This window comes from Schistocerca nitens, chromosome 3 (assembly GCF_023898315.1).
Source record: "Schistocerca nitens isolate TAMUIC-IGC-003100 chromosome 3, iqSchNite1.1, whole genome shotgun sequence".
NCBI lineage: Eukaryota > Metazoa > Arthropoda > Insecta > Orthoptera > Acrididae > Schistocerca > Schistocerca nitens.
In genome coordinates, this window is record NC_064616.1 from 210,057,592 (window position 1) to 210,080,191 (window position 22,600).

The window sequence follows — 22,600 nt, forward strand, 5'->3', positions numbered from 1 at the left end:
CCTTCAAAGGAGAAGTAATTATGGGTGAGGATATGGTTGGTCATGGCGACTAGGGAGGTTGTTGTCTTGGAATTTGTCAGTTGTTGGGAAAGGTAGAGTTCATTAGCGGTAAGGCCTTGGGCATTAGGGATGTTAGCATAAAGGCAGGTGACATCAGTAGTTGTAGGCAGGGCACCATGTGGTAAAGGAACAGGAACTATGGAGAGTCAGTGGAGGAAATGGTTGGTATCTTTTAAACAGGAAGGTAGGTTCCTGGTAATAGGCTGAAGGTGTTGGTCCATGCGAGCAGAGATTCTCTCAGTGGGGGTACAGTAACCAGCCAGAATGGGGCATCCTGGGTGGTTGGGTTTATGGATTTTAGGAAGCATGTATAAGGTAGGAGTGCAGGGTGTGGTAGGAGTGAGGAGAGATATGGACTCCAGGGAGAGGTTGTGGGATGGACCTAAGGATTTGAGGAGAGACTGGAGATCCTGCTGGATTTCTGAAATTGGGTCACTGTGTGTAGGTTGATGTATTTGACAGCTAGCAGAGTCCTTCTGCCAGGTAATCCTTGTGGTTCAAAACAAATGGTGGTGAGCCTTTGTCTGCAGGTAGGATTATAGGGTCAGGATTAGGTTTTAGGTGGTGGACTGCACTTCTTTCTGCAGATATAAGGTTCGTTTGCATGTTGAGGGATTTGGAGAAGGTGAGGAAAGGTTCGAGGTTAAGAAATTCTGGGAAGTTAATAGGGGGTGATTTGGGGGCAGAGGAGGTGGATCACAGTTGGATGGAGGAGTGAACTGAGACGGGCAGGGTTCAACATTGGTCTTTGGTTGAGTCTGACTGGTAGGGTTTGTGGTGAAAAAGTGTTTCCACTGTAGGCACCGGGAGAAGGAGAACTGACAGACTGGGCAAGAAACAACCAGACTACCCTGTTGCTGAGCACGCCACCCAACACGACATTCTTCATTTCAATGACTGATTCACAGCCTGTGCTATATGGATCCTTCCCACCAACACCAGATTTTCTGAATCACGCAGGTGAGAACTCTCCCTGCAATTGAATCTCAATGTAGACAAGTGTAATGTGCTATGAATACAAAGAAAGAAAGATCCTTTATCATTTAGCTACAATATAGCAGGTCAGCAACTGGAAGCAGTTAATCCCATAAATTATCTGGGAGTAGGCATTAGGAGTGATCTAAAATGAAATGACCATATAAAATTAATCGTCGGTAAAGCAGATGCCAGATTCATTGGAAGAATCATAAGGAAATGCAGTTCGAAAACAAAGGAACTAGGTTACAGTACAGTTGTTCGCCCACTGCTTGAATACTGCTCGCCAGTGTGGGAACCGTACCAGATAGGGTTGATAGAAGTGATAGAGAAGATCCAATGGAGAGCAGCGCGCTTCATTACAGGATCATTTAGTAATTGCAAAAGCATTACGGAGATGATAGATAAACTCCAGTGGAAGACTCTACAAGAGAGATGCTCAGTAGCTCAGTAGTTTCGAGAACATACCTTCACTGAGGAGTCAAGCAGAATATTGCTCCCTCCTACGTATATCTCGCAAAGAGACCACGAGGGTAAAATCAGAGAGATTAGAGCCCACACAGAGGAATACCAACAATCTTTCTTTCCACTAACAATACGAGACTGGAATAGAAGGGAGAACTGATAGAGGTACTCAAGGTACTCTCCGCCACACACCGTCAGGTGGTTTGCGGAGTATGGATGTAGATGTAGAATATATCCTACATTCCCCAAACCCTCCTGGCCTCAACCTTCTTAGTCATTGTCCTCATCCATCTAGCCCCTTCCCTGTTCCCATTCCAGCAATACACAGCCCTCTATTCCACCAGCGCACCCAGTCTTTTCACTTCTCTCCTTTTCTGCTACCCCCTTTCTCTCCCCCACCCACCATCTAACCTCCTGACTGCATCTAGCTGTCCTACCCTCTCTCCTTCTCGCCCCTTCACACTCCTCACCAGTAAATTCACTGTCTCCCACCCCTACCCCGCTCTCCCTCCCCCTCCCTGCCCCAGCCTCCTCCTTACCCCCACCCAACTGCCTCTCCCATCATGCACTAGTCATGCTGCTCATAGTCTGGGTTCAGCTGCCAGAGACTGTGGTCATGTGTGTGTGGGTTCCATCTGTGTGAATGTGTTTGTGTGTGTGTGTGTGTGTGTGTGTGTGTGTGTGTGTGTCATCTATTTTGGACAATGGCCATGTTGGCCAAAATCTTATTTTGTGACAGTCTTATTGTTGTGCATGTCTGCGACTCAGCATCTCCACTATAAGATAGTTTATTTGCATGCACTTTTGCCTTAGAGATGTAACAATTTATTGGATGAAACCTTAAATTAAGTATTTTGTCCATGGAGTTAGTCCAGTGCCACTATTATAGAATGCTGAAACATCTATGATCCTCAACAGCCTGATTCACAGCACACGTGCAAAGAAAGCACAGAAAAAATTTTCACAGTCATATGCAGTAGCCAATAAGATATGTATCCAGTAAGAGATCTGATATGGGAAGACATATGAGGTTATTAGCAATTATGGAGGATGTACCACAAATATATTATGTGATATTGTTGTTTTGGTTCATGTTAATGTCTTGTAGAATCCATTTGCTAAAGTTCACTAATTTCACCCCTGCAATGCACTTGTGTGCAAAATAGAGCCAATGTTGACAATTCATCATCATTTCGAGTTGGAGAAAGTCAATGGGAGCATGTTATGTGGCAGGGAACGACAATCTGTTAACCAAATACCTGGAAATATTAATTCTGTGGATGACCTTTCACTTTCTTAAGGACAGATTGCTACTCACTGCACAGAGGAGGCACTGAGTTGCAGACAGGCACAACAAGAAAGAATACACGAAATATTTAAGCTTTTGGACAAGTACTTCTGAAGTAGTACTCTCACACATTCACGCAACAGCTCAGAAACACATGGCAACTGTCTCCAGATGTGTGACTCAGTGTCTTCTCTATGTGGAGAGTAGCAATCTATCTTTATTGCTTTTGTTCCATCCTGGGCTTTCCATTATTTGATTTTGTCTACCAGTTTCCCTTCCATCCCACAACCCAGAGCTATCACCTCTGTTACTACTCTCTTCGCATTATATTACTAAGTGTCTGTTGCTTTCTTTCTCTACTTTCATGTGTTTTATTGTTATCTCCTGAACAACACATGCTGTGACTTCAGAACCACCTTGTATCAATGGTCACATCTGCTACATTACTGCACAGATTGTAGATTTGTAGATGCAGTCTCTTATGTCCCACATTCTTCCTGCCAATATAATTATTCCTGAATTTTCACCCTCATGTATTTTCAAGTGATTTCCTGTTCCCTTCTGTGCCACACATACTTCATCACACCCCGTGCCTAAAAAACCTTCTTCCCTTATTCAAGCACACAGCTTACCGACCTTTTTATCTGTTGTTAAGGTAGTCAAGACCTAGTGCCTGGGTGACTATAATTGAAGTTACAGTTTCAAAAAGCTGTATAAAAATAACCTCTGCTGAGAATGATCAAATTTGAATGGAGTATTATCAAAGAATGGGGAAATGTTATGGAAACAGAAAAACTTAACAAAAAATTTACCACTAGATGGTGCTTTAGGCATCAGAGTATGCAAAGTAAAAGATATGAGGTACACAGTTGTTCCTCAGTTTGGATCTGAGATGCTCAGCATGACTGTGTATCTCAATGCAGGATAACACGCTGCTGGTAAATCTCTTTTAAAAGAATGGTGACTGTGCACCTAGTAGCTCTGCAGAAGTACTGGGCACTCAAGTGTAGGAAAAAAGGCATTGGGCCAATGTTTGCCAAGGGTCTGGAGTAAATGGTTACAAAATTCAAAAACACAGGTTTGAAGTGCTGTGTGACAGGAGGAGGAAAACAATAATGATCCAATATCAGTAGACGGGGCCACCGCATTGCAGGAGGGGTCGAGCTGTGGTGCGCAAAAATGTGGTGCATGGGGAATTGCCCAAACTTTGAGCACGGTGCATAAAATTCCACTAAACAGCCTGTATTGCTCTTTACAGAAAGTTAACCATGTTGAGGAGTGCTTCATTTGCGGTATCGGCTTCTATCTGGTTGCCGCACTTTCAAATACGCATGCCCTTAGTTACACAATCACGTTTCCTACAGCTACGAATGTGGCATGAGGGTGCTGCCACAAACGATTATGCCACTGGCAATGAGATGCAAGCATTGCTTCTATCGAGCTCCAGCAGCGGGTGTAGTTAGGTTTGAACAGTCCTGCACTGAGCCCCTTTTTTGTGTGTTTGCCAGCCAAATAACATTTACAGGCTCCCATAGTGACCAGGGCTCAACGTCTTCTGAATAGACATTGTACTGAAGAGTGAGAAATTTATAAATCTTATTTCTCTGGATAGAGTATTTCTATGTTCAGATCTATTAATAGCAACTGACACTGTTAATATGGCAACAAAGTTCTGTATTACTTTTACTATTTTATATTAGATTTGAACTAAATTAATATTTGAATTCTGTGTTCACGAACGGCTTCTGTTGCACGCTCTTGTATTCATTAAAGAACCACACAGAGTACAAAGGAAGACTGACCTGCCAGTAAGACAAACGTTTGCTCTAGAATGCCTTGCTGACATGGAAGAGGACAATGAATGGTCATTGAATATTCTGCTGAAAGACAAAAGTCTATTTCCATTTCCAAGGATGTGTCAATACACAAAATTGCAGAACATGGGCAATGTAAAATCTGCTTGCACATCAACTGGTACCGCTTCATTCTGCAATCGTAAATGTATGGAGCGGGTTAAGAGCATGGTTTACCATAGGGCCACAGTTCTTCGAGGAAATGGGTTCTGCATGTCCTGTTACCTGTACTGTCATTATAAAACATTATGGGAGTCTTTTCTGCACCAACATCATTTCAACCCTTCAACAGTGTCGATGCGTGAGTAGGATCATTTCTACGCAAGTTGGCACTCCTCCGCACATTGGACAGCTAGTGAAACAGCTGCTGCAGATAAATGTTGGAAATGTTTCAATTATCAGCCGTCATTTCCTTACAGCCTGGCCGTTCAGTGCTCTGATTAGAAATATAGCTGAGCTGAATGCAACATTGCACAGTGCATTCTGAACATGAACCTGAGGCACACTGATATGTTGAGGAACATGCTGTTTCTCAATTTCAGTTTGAGGCAGAAGGTGGTGGACAGCATATTGCATATGTCTTGTGTCAGTTTCACAACAAATAAAAACTGATTTCATTTTCGCTCTTTAAGCGGTTTTTGGCCTCAGGACAATTAAAAATCAATGTAATTGTTGCTTTTTATGCGATTTTTGGCTTAAGGACACTTAAAAAACTGATTTTCCCATCCGATGTGATACGATGTTGCCGTGATAGATGGAATTACCTTACTACCAGTGCCACAACAGTTGAATGCCGAGCTTCTGCGGTCATTTAAACAGCTAGTGAAAAGTGCAACTCACACCATAGCCCTCATATTGTTATTCATCTGTCATTTGTGACCGAACCCGTTTATGTTGTGAAGATTCAGCACCATCTAGTGGGAATTTTATTTTATTCGTTTCTATAATGTTTTCTCCTTCTTCGATAATATTCCGTTCAATTTGATGTCACTCTGAGTGGCGATGTATATACAAAGGGTGTGTCACGTAAGATGTTACACCCAATTTATTTCATGAAATGTTCCAGATATCAAAATGAGGTTTTCGGCAATTGATAGTACGTTAAGGGGCCTATACTTTTCTTATCTGATGAAGTCTTCACTTTTGTATCGACTAAGAGGCTGAAACAAGTATGATTTTTTTTTTTTTTTAATAGAATGATATACCGTAGGTTTTTCAAGGTATTCGAAAGCGCTTAAAAGGCGTCCACAGTGGTATAATGTTCGTTAATTTTGAGGTTGAAACTCTTCGTGGAAGAATGCGAGAAATACTCTATAATTGAAAGGCAAATCGTCCAGAATCGGCAACAGCGTTGCAAATTAGCTAATGCCAGGCTACGCCGTTGTATCAAGCCTTTCGACTGGTTACTTGTCTGCACTGCACAATTGACAGGAACTGTGCTGTCTATCGACAAATCATTTGTGCTTCAATTTTTTTTTTTTTTTTTTTCCTCCCCCAATCTGGACACGTACACCAATGAGCAGAAGTTGGACATGCTATTTTGATTCGGCGAATGACAAAGAAATGCTACAGAAACAGTACGGCAGTATGAGGATGTCTATCCTGATCATCGCTGTCCGCCGTCCCAGGAACTTGCACGAATTTTTATGTCACTAGTGCGAACAGGCAGCTTCAACATCTAACAGATGATGAGGACAAAGACTGCGACTGACTGAGCACATGAAGAAGCTGTTTTTGCTACAACACTTATCAGTCTGGATGATGGCACGAGACATTTTGCCAAGGTATGTGGGCTCAGCCAGGCGAGTGTCATTCGCATCTTGCATCGGCTAAATTCCACCCATATCACACCTCTTGATTTCGGAAGTCGTGTAGAATTTGTCGGTTTACTCTGCAGCGCCTTGGAGACGACTACATGATTATCCAACGTGTGCTCTTTACCGCCGAAGCAATGTTCTTGAACGAAGATAATGTACATGTCTGTAACATGCACTGCTGGGCAGTTGATAATCCACACTGGCTTCGTCAGGTGCAGCAACGACGGCCTTGGAGCGTAAACATACGGTGCGACATTATAGGAAATTCCATTGTGAGATTTTACTTCATCCCAGGTGTGTCAAATGTAAATAATTACCGGTATTTACACTTTCTTATGAACATTCTAGCTGTTCTTCTAGAAGAGGTACGGCTGGATAAGCGACACTGTGTATGTAGTTCCAACCAGGGCTTAATTACTAAAATTTTGTGTTCCAGAACACACCACTTCAACCACACAACCCCCCTCCCCTCCCTTCGCCATAAAAATCGCAAATTTCGATTTTTGAAAACTTGTGATGAAACGTACAATATCAGTATTTTTCAGTTCTTGCACTACTGTCACTTTGTACGGAAAAAGTTCTAATTTTTTCCTTACAGCTGTGTGGGTCGTTCCGACACTAACATCGATTTCCTGGGCGAGTTTTCTTACTGACTTGTTGGAAATCATGGACACTTTACCGGAAATATCGAGTAGTTTATCCTCAGACAAAACGCTAGGACGACCACTTCTCGGTGCATCTGTCACTGAACCTGTACTTCGGAATTTGTTAATCAAATTTGGCACAGTATCGCGATGTGAGAATTTTGTCTCCGGGAAAACTGAATTAAATGTTTGACGAACTGAAACTATGTATTTACCGCCAGCTTTGAACACTTGTTCGACCAAAAACACACGTTGTTCAATGGTTAGCATTTTAACATTGACAAAAACGAACAAACGAACAAAGGAACTTTTCTTAAACGTTCACGTCAACACGTAACGACAGTCACGCGCGGCTATCATACGGCACTGCGGAGAGACTTTTTGAACACCCGGCCCACAGCACATGACTGCCACTGAAGCACAGATAGTGCGCTTTTTGGTTGCAGGTACATAAGAGTGACGTTGATCTGTGTCGTATTTTCTTTCGATGGGACACGTATGTTTCATCATGGCGGAAGTAGAATAAACAAGAATGCAACTATTTTGTTTGCACTGTACAAACTACGTACATTTTCCGTCTTTTTCCACATGTCACTCTTTCTCTTCTGGAGCACGTTCGAAATTACGTACACTCTATCGCGCAATTTTCGTTCTACATCCTCAACAGTCTCAGAAACCACAGCTTCGTGGCAGCCGGTCATTTTCACCCTGTCGATGCTACAAAACACAGCAAGGGCATGCACTCAACTTGGGTATTACGTCACGGCTAGACTTACACTCCTGCACTCTTTAGGAAGAGGGAAAGAGTCGATGAGTATGAAGCGACCGCAGTGCCACCTTCTCAGACTCATCGTCTTCGCGGAACTACGAGGGTCGTCTTGAAAGTTCCGATCGGTCGCTAAATGGAAACCGCAGTGAAAATCAGAGACATATTATTTGCAAGAATTAGCTCCACCTTCCAGGTACTTCTCTACATAGTCGCCGCTCCGACTTAGACATTTGTCAGAGCGTTACCCAATTTCCAGCAATATCGTCACGGAAGGCAGCCGCCTGTGCTTTCCGGTAATTCTCTACGCTGGTCTATAGCGCGTAGCCTGCGCCCAAGTGTTGTCTTCGTATCCAGTGTTTCATGTGAACTGAGATGATACTCAGGACGAGCAATTAGGGCTGTGTTGTGGGTGATCGAACACTTCCCATCGAAAAGGCTGCAGGAGCGTCTTCACTGCCCCTGCAGGGTGCGGCTGAGAATTGCCATGAAGAAGGAAGTGTGTGGCAGTTGTGTTAGGTGGGTTGCATTCATTAAGGCGAAGCCTCTCAGTGGGCCCTTCTACTTGGCGGAAGACATGGTTGTTCTAGGCACCTTTACTCGCTCACAGTGCGCTCACATCTGAAAAGAGCGCCTTAATACGATCGACGGTCATACTAAAGACAATACCCAACACATCTGTGAAAGCTTCATCGGGTTTTCACTGTGGTGTCCATTTCGCGACCGATCGGAACTTACTTTCTGGACAACCCTTGTACTTTGGCAACAGAAGTAGCGGGGATAACAGCGGGGCCTCAATTTCTAGTATACACAACCTGCAATGTTGGATTCGTACCCGCTGTTTCTCATCTCTAGTACCCATCACAGCTTAGAATACAAATACGCTCGTAGTTCAGTGTTATCTTACAGTACATATTGTGTAGAGTCGTACTAGACAAACAGAAAATGTGTTGGTGTCAGGGATATCACTAGTAGTTTCAGGTACAATAGATTTTGAGTCCCCTTACTCCCTTACTCTCATGGACTGTGTGGCTGGTCCCGGCGGAGGTTCGAGTCCTCCCTCGGGCATGGGTGTGTGTGTTTGTCCTTAGGATAATTTAGGTTAAGTAGTGTGTAAGCTTAGGGACTGATGACCTTAGCAGTTAAGTCCCATAAGATTTCACACACCTTTGAACATTTGAACTCCCTTACTCTCTAGCCCCTCCCCCCCCCCCCCCAAATCCCCCTCCGCCAGTCCCAAACAAGTAAGCCAGTTGAATTTGCATTTGGCATAGTCCTGGAACTGTATTGCAACAAGACAATTTATTGATTACTATACGGTTGGCTCATGTCTGCAGTTGAACATATACGATACACTGGCATGCAGTAACGAATCACTTTCTCACTGCTGTCATACAACACTGTGAATTTAGATTAAGGTAATCTATCCCACACTCAATGCTCCTTTTATTCTATATGTCAACATCGATTTGCTCTGCTTTGCAGCTTGAGAAAATATTTACTTAGCTTATTATTAGAAACCATCCCACGAAAGCCCACTTACAATGTCGATAACAAATATTATGTGACGAATCTAGGAACATACTACAACCTCCTTTTCATTGTTCTCGTAGGTACTGTGTAGACGAGTTTAGACTAATTACAGTACGCTCATAAGCACAGAAGCAGTCATTCATCTCGCAGTCCATGTGTGAATGGGATGGGAAGAAAACCTAATATGTGTTAGGGTCTGCAATGGCAAGTAACCTCATCTATGCACTTCACACTGGTTTTCAAAGTATAGACATAGTTGCAGTGTAACAAGACATACACTTCGTGGATCTTTTATGTCTCTTCTATGGTGACAAAACTCTTATAAACTTTACCCTTAATGAGGGAGAGTTCTGATCCAACAAAATCACAACTAGACTGTCGTTGAAATTCATTCTATCCAGAAACTAGTAGGTCTGCTGAGGAAACACTACGGAGTATAACAGAAATCTGACGATTCTGAGGCTTAGTGCCACAAAATGATAAATTGTTACTTACAATCGTCAACTGTGCATCAAAGTTGTATTCATCATCTTCTTCCATGGAGTAGAGTGGTGAATGATGATTGACTGCTGGCTCAAATGCGGAATGATAGTCGTAGCTCAGGATGTTCATGAAGTCCAGATGCCTGTTGGACAGATATTTTATGATGTTGTGCTGGCTTTTAAAATATTTTTATACATCACTTCAAATTCTAACACTAGTAGGTGCTTCTCAAAGTTCTTTATGACTACAATTTGGAGATGACAAGAAATTTCTTTCCTACTGTTAACTGTAAACAGAGATTGTTCTCCATACATAGATATGGAAATTATTTTAGTTCACTGGATCCATCATAGCACTTGGAGAAGGGTGAACACTGTCTCTTCTCCCCCCTCCCCCCCCCCCAGTCACTGTCGACAGGAGAAGATAAAAATAACAATTCAGTCATAACAAATGCTTAGCTAACTCTCCACATGGCTGTGCGATCTTGCACAGCCGCGTGAGCAATGATTCTCTCCTCTCTAGCGCTAGACACGTGGGACCCTCCACAGTGTTAAGGATGGCCCTCCTGAATCTGCCGAGTGCATATTCGTGCGATACTCACGGAACCACGAATGATGCGAGCAGTAATATTGCAGAGCGACTAACTGCACTCTAGATACACTACTGTCAAATTCTATGTGCTGGTAGATGTTTCTGCTGAAGACACGGGGTCGCAACTGTCGAATTATTACTCCTTAAAAATTGAAGAGGACCCTGAGGCGGAGATCCTGAGATTCAACACGGCAACAGAAAACAATACTTTCCTCCAGTTGTATGTCTTTTCCTTATAGCCTGATGGCTTCACCTGATATTGTCAGCACCCAGGTGCACATTCAGGATTCGATTCCGGAGGGTTTGGGGAACAGTTATTCATTCTATCCCATCAACACCCCAAAAGACGTGTAAAGACAGAGTACTGCTCTGTATGCATTTAGAATTCGGTTTTCGCTTTTAAAGTCCTGTCTCATCCATTTACATTCATGGCATGCACTACACATTTTAAGTAATGACTAATGCAATATGGTGGATTAAACCATTTTAACCCTTCACCCGTGAAGATGGTCAAGAGCAAAATAGGTAGAATTTCGTTATAAAATAAAAAAATTAAAAATTAAAACAGCTGATGGTTCTAATATGCATTTTATACACCAAAAAATATAATTTTCCCTTGACCCTACACTTAACACGCCACAGATGTCTCGGACTGTAATAATGACAACAATGAAATATATTTAATGCTTTGATATAATCATAATAATTGGTTGTCAACAGTCCCAACGACTCCCCCTCGGATCCACGACTGCTATCACCACGGTACAGTCGTTTTGTAACTTAATGTAGACGTTAAGTACACTAATGGCCATTATAATTGCTACACCACGAAGATGACGTGCTACAGATGCAAAATTTAACCGACAGGAAGAAGATGCTGCGATATGCAAATGATTAGCTTTTCAGAGCATTCACACAGGGTTGACGCCGGTGGCGACACCTACAACGTGCTGACATGGGGAAAGTTTCCAACCCATATCACATACACAAACAGCACTTGACAAGCTTTGCCTGGTGAAACGTTGTTGTGATGCCTCGTGTAAGGAGGAGAAATGCGTACCATCACCTTTCCGACTTTGATAAAGGTCGGATTGTAGCCTATCGCGAATGCGGTTTATCGTATCGCGACATTGCTGCTCGTGTTGGTCGAGAACGAATGACTGTTAGCAGAATATGGAATCGGTGGGTTCAGGAGGGTAACACGGAACGCCGTGCTGGATCCAAACGGTCTCGTATCACTAGCAGTCGAGATGACGGGCATCTTATCCGCATGGCTGTAACGGACGTGCAGCCACGTCTCGATCCCTGAGTCAACAGATGGGGACGTTTGCAAGACAACAATCATCTGCACGAACAGTTAGACGACGTTTGTAGCAGCATGGACTATCGGCTCGGAGACCATGGCTGCGGTTACCCTTGATGCTGGATCACAGACAGGAGCGCCTGCGATGGTGTAATCAACGACGAACCTAGTGCACGAATGGCAAAACGTCATTTTTTCGGATGAATCCAGGTTCTGTTTACAGCATCATGATGGTCGCATCCGTATTTAGCGACATCGCGGTGAACACAAATTGGAAGCGTGTATTCGTCATCACCATACTGGCGTATCACCCGGCGTGATGGTATGGGGTGCCATTGGTTACACGTCTCGGTCAGCTCTTGTTCGCATTGACGGCACTTTGAACACTGGACGTTACATTTCAGATGTGTTACGACCCGTGGCTTTACCCCTCATTCGATCCCTGCGAAACTCTACATTTCAGCAGGATAATGCACGACCGCATGTTGCAGGTCCTGTACGGGCCTTTCTGGATACAGAAAATGTTCGACTGCTGCCCTGGCCAGCACATTCTTCAGATCTCTCACCAATTGAAAACGTCTGGTCAATGGTGGCCGAGAAACTGGCTCGTCACAATACGCCAGTCACTACTCTTGATGAACTGTGGTATCGTGTTGAAGCTGCATGGGCAGCTGTACCTGTACACGCCATCCAAGCTGTGTTTGACTCAATGCCCAGGCGTACCAAGGCCGTTATTACGGCCAGAGGTGGTTGTTCTGGGTACTGATTTCTCAGGATCAATGCACCCAAATTGCGTGAAAATGTAATCACATGTCAGTTCTAGTATAATATATTTGTTCAATGAATACCCGTTTATCATCTGCATTTCTTCTTGGTGTAGCAATTTTAATGGCCAGTAGTATAGTCACCAGCATGGTGTATAACCCGTTCCCAGCGATGTGGAAGTTGTAGGATACTCTTAGCAGTGCCATTCGTATTGACAGTTCGAGCGGCGCGATCTATTGCCCGACGAATTTGTAGCAGTTCTGAAGCGAATGACGTGAAGTGTTTCCTTCAGTTTAGAAATCGAGTTGATCTCACGAGTGCTTAAGTCAGTGGAGTGCTGTAGGTGGTACAGCACTTAGGAGCCCCATCAGTCAAACAAATCAGTAACAGCTTGCACTGTACGTGCTTGAGCATTGTCCTTCAAAAGGATGGTCAAGTCCTGCAGAAAGTGTTTTCGCTTATCTCTCTAAGCTGGTCGTAGGCTGTGTTCAAAAATGAACAGCATAGAGACAGAAGTGATGACACGTTCTGCAGGACCTGAGTATCATTTTGCAGGACAATCCTCAAGCACGTACAGTGCAAGCTGTTACTGATTTCTTTGACTGATGGGCTGCTAAGTGCTATACCACCTGGCATTCACTTCAGAACTGCCACAAATTCGTCGGGCAATAAACCGCGCAGCTCGAACTGTCAACACAACAGTCACTGCTAAGAGTATCCTACGAGTTCCACATCGCTAGCAACGGGTTATACACAATGCTGGTGACTACTTTGAAGATCAGTAAAACTTTGAAACAAGAAAATGGTTCAAATGGCTCTGAGCACTATGGGACTTAACTTCTGACGTCATCAGTCCCCTAGACTTAGAACTACTTAAACCTAACTAACCTAAGGACATCACACACATCCATGCCCGAGGCAGGATTCGAACTTGCGACCGTTGTGGTCGCGTAGTTCCAGACTGTAGCGCCTAGAACCGCTCGTCCACTCCGGCCGGCAAAACTTTGAAACACGTATCTATTTTGTAAGAGCTGTAAATAAATAATTACCACTAGTAAAGCTCCAACCCTCGCATACGGAACACTTATTATGATGATTAAGTAAGTGGTCATTTCCCCGAGTTTTAAGTTCGTCACACTATGCTGGTTTATCAAACTAGCAATATATCGTCCTTTAATACTTAAAGCTTGGTTCATAAGAATTAGTTTTGTTTGTTGTTCATCGGCCATCCTTTGCTTCCCTGTGCTCCTCTATCCTATAAATTGGCCATTAAATAGCTTAAGACTCAACGAAGACAACACACTAATAGTAGGTTTTGATAACGTATAACTGGCGACATTTAGGCAAAAGGTTTGTTACGCATCAGTATCCTTGACAACTTTGAGGTTTGAATGTGGTTTTTTGACTGTTGTATTCGCAGAGTGTAAGTGTGAAAAAAAACGAGTGTTAGACGTAAACAGTGCTAACTGACTCTTTATTTCTATAAAACACCAACATAAACATGTGAGATTTATCTGTTCGAACGTGACATAGATATTATATATGACCATCGTTATAAAAACAAGAATCTTAATTGTTTTTCAATGCAAAATGTAAGGAAAAGGAGATTACAGTTTAACGTCCCGTCGGCAACGAGGTCATTAGAGATGGAGCACAAGTTCATATTAGGGAAGGATAGGGAGGGAAATCGGCCGTGACCTTTCAGAGGAACCATTCCGCCATTTGCATGAAGCGATTTAGAGAAATGGCGGAAAACTTAAATCAGGATGGCCGGATGCGGAATGAACCGTCGTCCCGAATGCGAGTCCAGTGTGCTACGTAAAGACTAGTCCGGTGTCAAACTCTTTCTGGGGTATTGGTTGATGTGTAACTCGTACACTCTGTGCAGGATATGGGCCATAATATGGAAGTTTTTCTCATTCTACTGAAAGGGAGGTTGCTCGTTCATGAGAAGACACTGAAAACTGTCGTAAGAAGAAGAGTGCGACAGAGCGAATCCTGAACGAACATTGACAGTCAGAATCTTTATTTTAAAGTTTTTGATTAATTGCCCCTGACAATGAATATTTTCGTATATCTAATTCAGCTACAGAACTGACCAAGTTTCGGCTGTAGGTCGTGCGAACTACGACTAACTCACAAGCATCTCAAAGAACATTTTACTAAAAGCGTTTGCAGTTCTACGTATGTAAATTACCAGCTTACTTCCTGAAAATAAAGTGTCTCAACAACGACAAGGAATCAAAATATCACGAGCTATGTTTAACTCGGGAAACTTTCCAGCTGTGCGGCTGAGGCTGTGCTTGCGGCATCACCGCCTGCACAGAACATTCCAGACAAGAATACGCGCGCCAACAGCAAATCCGACACGATTTGTAAAACTACAAGAAGCTGCGCAAAGCAAGACAGAAAGGAAGAAAAAGTGTCTCGGAAGGGGAAACCACTCAAAGAACCGGAACCCCACCCCAGTACACGCTCAGCCATAATTACGTGAAAGTTATGGGCAGTGCTTTTTTTCTAAACAAAAGTTTGAGGGTACTTCGGCATGGGAAATAATGCAGCGAAAATTAGTTATAACTGAAGCAAGGGATACCACCCATCTGCTTTTAGCCATGACATCATCAACATGTCGAACAACAACAACAAAAAATTGGTATCGGACTCTTCAGTTGACTTTACAGCTTAAATGAAGCAGGGGATACCGAGAAACACACATACAAGAGAAAGTGGTATCGAACACTTCAGTTTACATCACCTCAAATGAAGCATGCGATTTGAGCATACGTATATCCGTTTAGCACTACCATTGCCCACTATTAGCGGGCGAAGGCACTACATCCTTGTCGAACTGGCTGCCAGCGATTCAGCTGTCGAGAACGGTTGCCGCAGCCTCGAAATGCTTCAAACTGTCAATGACACCGATTTTCCCACCAAAAACTGCACTGGTGTCATTCTTATTGCAATTACCAACACGAAAAAATGAAATAAAAAATTTACGTCCGTGAAATAAATCTTTGGCACTCTTCATCGTAAAAATATTAATTAGTCGACGAAAAAGTTTAGGGGTACGCATCCCCCAGCGTTCCCCAGAAAAACAGCACTGGTTATGGGACTCTGTTGCTATTACAGTCCTTAAGTTAATTACTCCACATGTGATCTTCTCAACTTTTCGGTCGAATTCTTTCAAAGGGACGTATTTTTCTGAATTGCAATTTATTGTGGGTTATGCTGAAACAATATAGAGGTTGAGTCAAATGAAATAACAAATCGAAATTTCGCTCCGTTATCCTGTAAGTTGGTAAGCGTGCTACAAACAGCCTGCCCCACTTGCGACTTGCACCAGGGAAGAACAGCGTCCTGTTATTCTGTTCTAGGCGCTACAGTCTGGAACCGCGGGACCGCTACGGTCGCAGGTTCGAATCCTGCCTCGGGCGTGGATGTGTGTAATGTCCTTAGGTTAGTTAGGTTTAAGTAGTTCAAAGTTCTAGGGGACTGATGACCTCAGAAGTTAAGTCCCCTAGTGCTCAGAGCCATTTGAACCATTTTTTGTTATTCTGTTTTTGCGTAGAGAAGGTGTGACACCTATTGAAATTCATCGACGAATGAAGGTTCAGTACGGTGATGCATGTTTGTCACAGCAGAAAGTCTACGAATGGAGTAGGGAGTTCGCAAATGGTGTGACTTCAATGGAAGATGCTCCTCGTCCAGGTCAGACACAACGAGTTGTGACTCCACAGAACATTGCAGCAGTTCAAGCTATAGTGAAGAAAAACCGCCTAGTCACACTAAACGACATTGCAGCATGTTTACAGATTAGTCATGGGTCAGCACACCACATTGTGCATGATGTGCTCCAGTTTCACAAAGTGTCGGGTAGATGGGTGTCACGGCAGCTGACTCCTGAAATGAGAGAACGACGTGTTGGTGCTTGTGAAGAACTTCTTCGGCGCTTTGAACGAGAAGGTGATGGCTTCCTTGCAAGAATCGTTACTGGGGACGAAACCTGGGTTCACTTCCACCAACCGGAAACGAAGAGAGCGAGCAAGGAATGGCGTCATTCCTCATCACCACGTAATTTCCACATGTTTGGACCACTCAAAGCCGCAATGGGAGGAAAGAAGCTCCGTTCTGATGAAGAGGTACGCCACACGGTGCGTGAGTGGTTGCACAGACTACCAAAAGAATTTTTTTCTAAAGGAAGTTATGCGCTTTGTAAGCGCTGGAGGACTTGCTTTGAGCGTGGGGTAGATTATGTTGAAAACTGATACAGCTTAGTACCACTTCTGCACAGTAAATAATATTTTAAAAAAATTTAAGGTTTTCATTTGACTCACCCTCGTATGAACCACTAATGTAAACAAATAATACTAAAACATTTCATACGTTTTTGTTGTTGTTATTAATTAAGTCCTAGGTATCTGTGGTATGTTAAAAGCGGGGGATGACAGCCAATTATATTGGAGAGGCAGGGGGAAGTAAGTAAAAAAAAACTGTGACCCACTAAAAATTTACAGCTTCCTCAATATACAGATCGAGTAGCATTGAAGATAGCCTATAATCATGAAATAGGTATCATAAAATGTATTTTTCGTAAAATATTGAATGAAAACTGCAAAAAAATTTTGGGTGAGATGGCTTTTTATCATCGTGCTAAGATTCAGTTCACTAAAACCCCAAGAATAAGCTGCATTCATTAAAAATGCCGTTTGATTATCGGCCTTTGAAACTAGACTGAGAACTTGTCTACCGCGTATCTGAGACAACTCACTTGTTCATGGAAGCGATGTCGAAGCCCTTGTCGATGTACTCGATGCCCGCCGGCACCGCCATTGTCAGCAGCAGGCGAGGACGGCCCGTTTTCTCGGACTCGCGGTCGAATTCTTCTCTAAGTTCCTGCAATAAAGCAAATCACACCAGTAATGATATGCAGAGTGATTCATTCTAGTACTTATATCAAAAGACAATAAGCAACCCGTATAAAAAACACCGCTTCTAGCTTGGATAATGGAGAGGAACTGATCCACAACTCTCTTCTTTTTTCCATATGCAGCTGAAGCTGGGATGTTTTTTGCTACGTTTCACTTGCTGTTTCAAATAATACCAGACACATTGTATTCTATGGGTGATGTAGCGGACTAGTAAACGTGCGATGTGACGTTTCAGGCTGCACTGTGAACACGGTTGTCATCATCTCTGAAGACGGAACTGTCCACAGCACACTCACCACGAAGATTTGTACGCATGTATAGCACTTCGCTGAAATAAACATCCTTGTTCATCTTAACGATATTCTGAATGAGTGGCCCTCGTCACGATACGAAGAAGAAACCTAAAACGTCACAAAACCATCTTCAGGTTAAACCACACCTTGCATCGTTTCAAAAGAGGCAAAATCGCTACTCACCAGGTCACACTTCTTGTCTCCAGTCAGGTAACGCCCACTTTTTGTGTCGCTAGGCCCACTGAAGGCACGTAGCTTAACGTGCCCCTGTGAGCAATGGCGTTATTCGAGGTACATGGCTAAAAATGGCCATCGCATGCAGACTCCTTCGCAATGTCGGCTCGGAAACTGGTGGAGTGGACCTACATTCTCTGGCAGCAACAATTCCTGTCGGGTTTGAAACCGACTGTCATTGACGAGGTGTGACACTCGTCTCAAATGTTCCAATGTGTGTGAAATCTTATGGGACTTAACTGCTAAAGTCATCAGTCCCTAAGCTTACACACTACTTAACCTAAATGATCCTAAGGACAAACACACACACCCATGCCCGAGGGAGGACTCGAACCTCCGCCGGGATCAGCCGCACTGTCCGTGACTGCAGCGCCTTAGACCGCTCGGCTAATTCCACGAGGCACACTCGTCTCCGAATCACGTCGATTAGCATCTATTGATGACCACTGTGTTTTCGCGATGTCACATGACTGCAAGTGCAGATACGTTGGACAGTCTACAACATATCGGGTAACTTCATTCACTGTGTGGTCATGGTCACGTCTAAGTTCGATAGAATATTTCTGTCACGTCTGTACATAGAGCCATGTTACTGCTCTAGTTCCTTACATGCGACTGGCTCATATAAAGTGAGCGGTGGAGGGTTACACGAGCTCCTCCTTCCAGGTCTACACTTCCATCCCACATGCCTTAGTCAAACAATTCCACTTGACTCTAGGAACTGACTATCCGCTTATGGCAGATGGCTTTTTCATTCAGGTTCCATATAGTTAACCAGTACTGTAGCGATCAGAGATGCAGCCAATCCATCATTAGAGCCACCACGTGCATTTTCTCTGCTGTTTTCGTAGATATTTGTAATTTCGTTTCTACAATTTGTAGGTGGATTTAGGATAGTCAAATACTGATCATCACAGACCCGCCAGGGTAGCCGAGTGCCCTAACGCGCTGCTTCCCGGACTCGGGTAGGCGCGCCGACCCCAGATCAAATCCGCCCGGCGGATTAACGACGAGGGCCGGTGTGCCGGCCAGCCTGGATATGGTTTTTAGGCGGTTTTCCACATCTCTCTAGGTGAATACCGGGCCGGTTCCCACGTTCCGCCTCAGTTACACGACTCACAGACATCTGAATACGTTCGCACTATTCCATGACTTACACCAGTCGCAGACAGCAGGGGTACACTAATTCCGTCCCGGGGGGTATGGGGTGGCAGCGGGAAGGGCATCTGGCCACCCCTTTCCACTAACCTTGCCAAATCCGTTCCTAACAATGCCGACCCTGCGTCAGCGCGGGACATGGCACCAGTGAAGGAAAGAGAGAAAGAAATACTGATCATCACATCTTTCCTGCGACGATCGGTGTCAATGTAAAGCGCCGGTTTCTTTCTCTTTACGAACAAAATTATTTTAAAGCGGAATTTTATATGCTCATTCGATAGGGCAGTTCCAGATTAGTGTAGTGTGATTTTCGTTTAGTCAGTGTGTCTTAATAGGGCATTAAACATGAAGAAGAGCCAGTACACCAGTAGAACAGAGGGTAGCATACAAGGTGAAGAACAGCCAGTACACCAGTAGAACAGAGGGTAGCACACAAGTTTAGATATTAACACCCCATGCCACTAATATACCCATGTCAATAATAAGATCGGATGTGTAATACGGACGGCATCCAGTCCATTAGGAGTACATCCTCCAGCTATTAATGGATCGTATAGGAAACTAAGTTAAAGTTGCTACCTTTACCTACATCCTTGTTACAGGGTCTACATAAAGTCCGAGAATACTTTCAATTATCTATTGCACAAGAACGAAACGTTGTACAGATGTCATACATATTGCATTTTGCAGAGAAACTCTGAAATTTTTTTTACAAACATTCGATACGTGAACCATTACTGACCCGGGAGAAGTCAATACGGTAATCGAATTCTTGCCATACCCGTCCAAGTATGGCATCGTCGACTGTGGCAGTCGATTCCCGTATTGTCTCCCTGAGCTCTGCTACATCACGTGATAGAGGCGGTACATACACCAGATGTTTAATGTGTCCCCACAGATAAAAGTCACACGGAGTGAGATCTGGTTATTGGGCAGGCCATTTCATGAAACAGCTGTCCCCTTCTGTAGCACGGCCGATCCATCGACTAGCGCTGACTATCGGGAAATTACCAAACTACGCTGTGGCGGTACCAGTGTGCGATTTGCAGGGGGGGGATGGGGGGGATTCTCCCCCCCCCCCTCTGTATCATACCATCCCCTCCTCTCATTTTAGTTTATGCATCCCAACCAGGGATGTTTATTTCCCACGCACTGGAGTAAAACTTTACATATAATTTAAACTTGTGGAGCCGAACACTGAAAGTTTTTAGTAAGTCTTACTATTAATACTATTAATAAGTTTCAGTTTTCTGACATCAGAATAAGTACAACTTTTCACAAATGTGCCTCTACTGTTTGAATTCCTCTCGTATACCTGTATGTAGATGATTTTGTAAATAAGCTTTACCTATAATGTACTTTTAAAGATATAACAAGGGATGGCTTTTCTGATAGTGCATACGCGTGAATAGTGAGTTTCGGCATTAACATCTATTTATAAATATCTTTTTAACCATGCGTAACACCACGGTCCAAGCTAGTAACATATATAATTCTACTAACCCCCTAAGACATTCCCCCCCCCCCCCCCCCCCCACTGGTAAAAGCAGAAATCGCACCCTGGGCGGTACACATGAAAAACACTTTCAGGGTTTCTCTTCAAAATTACATATGTATGACATGTGTAAAATGTTGGGTTCTTGTGCAATAAATAATTGAAAGTGTTCCTGAGCTTTATGTACACCCTGTATTAACAAATGTTCCACTAAAACATTCATCATCCTGAATTTGAAAAGCAGTTTTTTACTATTATTGTCATCAACACTTCTCTTTCTGCAATTGTTACATCACAATTTGGTAATAGTCCAACAGTGTATTCATCCATCATTATTTTTCTATAGGGTTAAACTGCTTCAACAAGTACGAAATTGAGAGGTTCCTGTGACTTATGCATGGCAGCAAAGAACGACTATATATTATAAAAGTTCATTCGCTACTCAGTACTAGCACCAATATCACTGCCAACGTCAGAGCCCTCAGATGGGGCACTACCCTCTTGATGGGGTACTACACCTTCCCTGATTTATGTTCCAAAATGCTAACACTATTGTAGCAGATATAGATACAGTGGTGTCCTCCTAAGAATCGTCAGATGCATTTTCTGTAATGTTTTGATATATTTGCAACTGTGTTTTTACAATTTGTAGCTGGAGTCAGCACAAAAAAATTCTTCTCATTACATCTTTAATGCATCGCTTACTGTCTAAGGGAAGTGTTTCTTTGTTACCTGTTATTAAAAAAAATAATTAAAGTGGAATTTTACACGGTCATTCACAGAGCTGTCCCAAATTTGTCTAGTACAATATTCATTTAATCGATATGTATTAACAGGAACATAAAAAAACGTAGAATAGTCAGAACTCTAGCACACTTGATAGTGGTCACCACACAATCTCTGATATTAACAACCACATCACTAATCTACCACTGTCAACTAAGCACCAAATGGTATGGGATGTGTAATATAGATTTCCACGATTCCGTTAACAATAAATCCTCCCATTAATAATGTCTCATGCAGTAAGTTGAGTTAGTTATAATTATACAAAGCTTATTATAGTATCTGCATGTAACTGAATTCGATTAGGATATGGATACTGCACATGACAGGCTTGATAGTGCAATGTGTGATCGGCAGGAAGCACATACCATCTGATCAAAAGTATCTAGCCACTTATTAGTGAAGATTCATATTGGGTGTGGTTTCAGCCCGAAATTCAGACCGTATTTAAAAAGGAAAATCGCAACTGACAAGTCAGTTAGTTACCTATCCCATAAATCATTTGAACGATTCTTTTATCGAAATGATTCTTTATCGAAATGATTTAGAACGAGTCACTTCACAGGATATTTGTAAGTGATCCGTGTTAACATTCACGAACACATTATTTGTAGTCCTTTTTATGCCGTTACACTTAAAAACTATTTTTTCACAGACTGCTAGTTTTCCAGTAGAAACTCGTCAATAGAATAGAACTAGTTGCCCAGGAGAAATGGTGTTAAATTAGATTCACTACCTGTCAGAAATTTTATTGCATAGGGCAAAGGATCAAAAAATTGAGCTGTTGGCAGCTTCAATAATGAGTAATAAAGGTCATATTTTTCTCCAGCGTTATTGGTATGTACGTCAGTGTTCTTCTGAAACTAATGTGGACTACTTATGACGAATTTCATTAGCGAATATATTTGTTGTGGCGGCACTGTTAAAATGTCTAGCTCCTAGAAGATGTACCTACATTACATCTTTGTGTGAACAGCACATTTAATTCTTACTGCTCAGTTTTCCATTCTAAGTGAAGAGTTACCCCCCGAAAGTTATTCCATAAGACATTATTGAGTGGAGATGTGCAAAATATGTCAGGAGGTTAATTCCTTTGTTTCCAACCTGAGCTATTATGTGAGAAGCGAAAGTACTTAGTTGTTTCAGAAGCTCAACTATTCTAT

The 22,600-nt window shown here is 42.9% G+C and overlaps 1 protein-coding gene across 1 annotated transcript in view; it reads right to left on the bottom strand.

Annotated features, from left to right (window-relative positions):
• LOC126248161 (uncharacterized) overlaps positions 1 to 22,600 on the bottom strand; it is a 513,313-nt gene that overhangs the window by 141,091 nt on the left and 349,622 nt on the right. Inside the window, exons 5-6 of the mRNA XM_049948909.1 lie at positions 17,312 to 17,436; positions 9,897 to 10,026 (exon numbers count right to left, since the gene is read on the bottom strand). Coding sequence (XP_049804866.1) covers positions 9,897 to 10,026; positions 17,312 to 17,436 — 255 coding nt within the window. The remainder of the gene's footprint in view (positions 1 to 9,896; positions 10,027 to 17,311; positions 17,437 to 22,600) is intronic.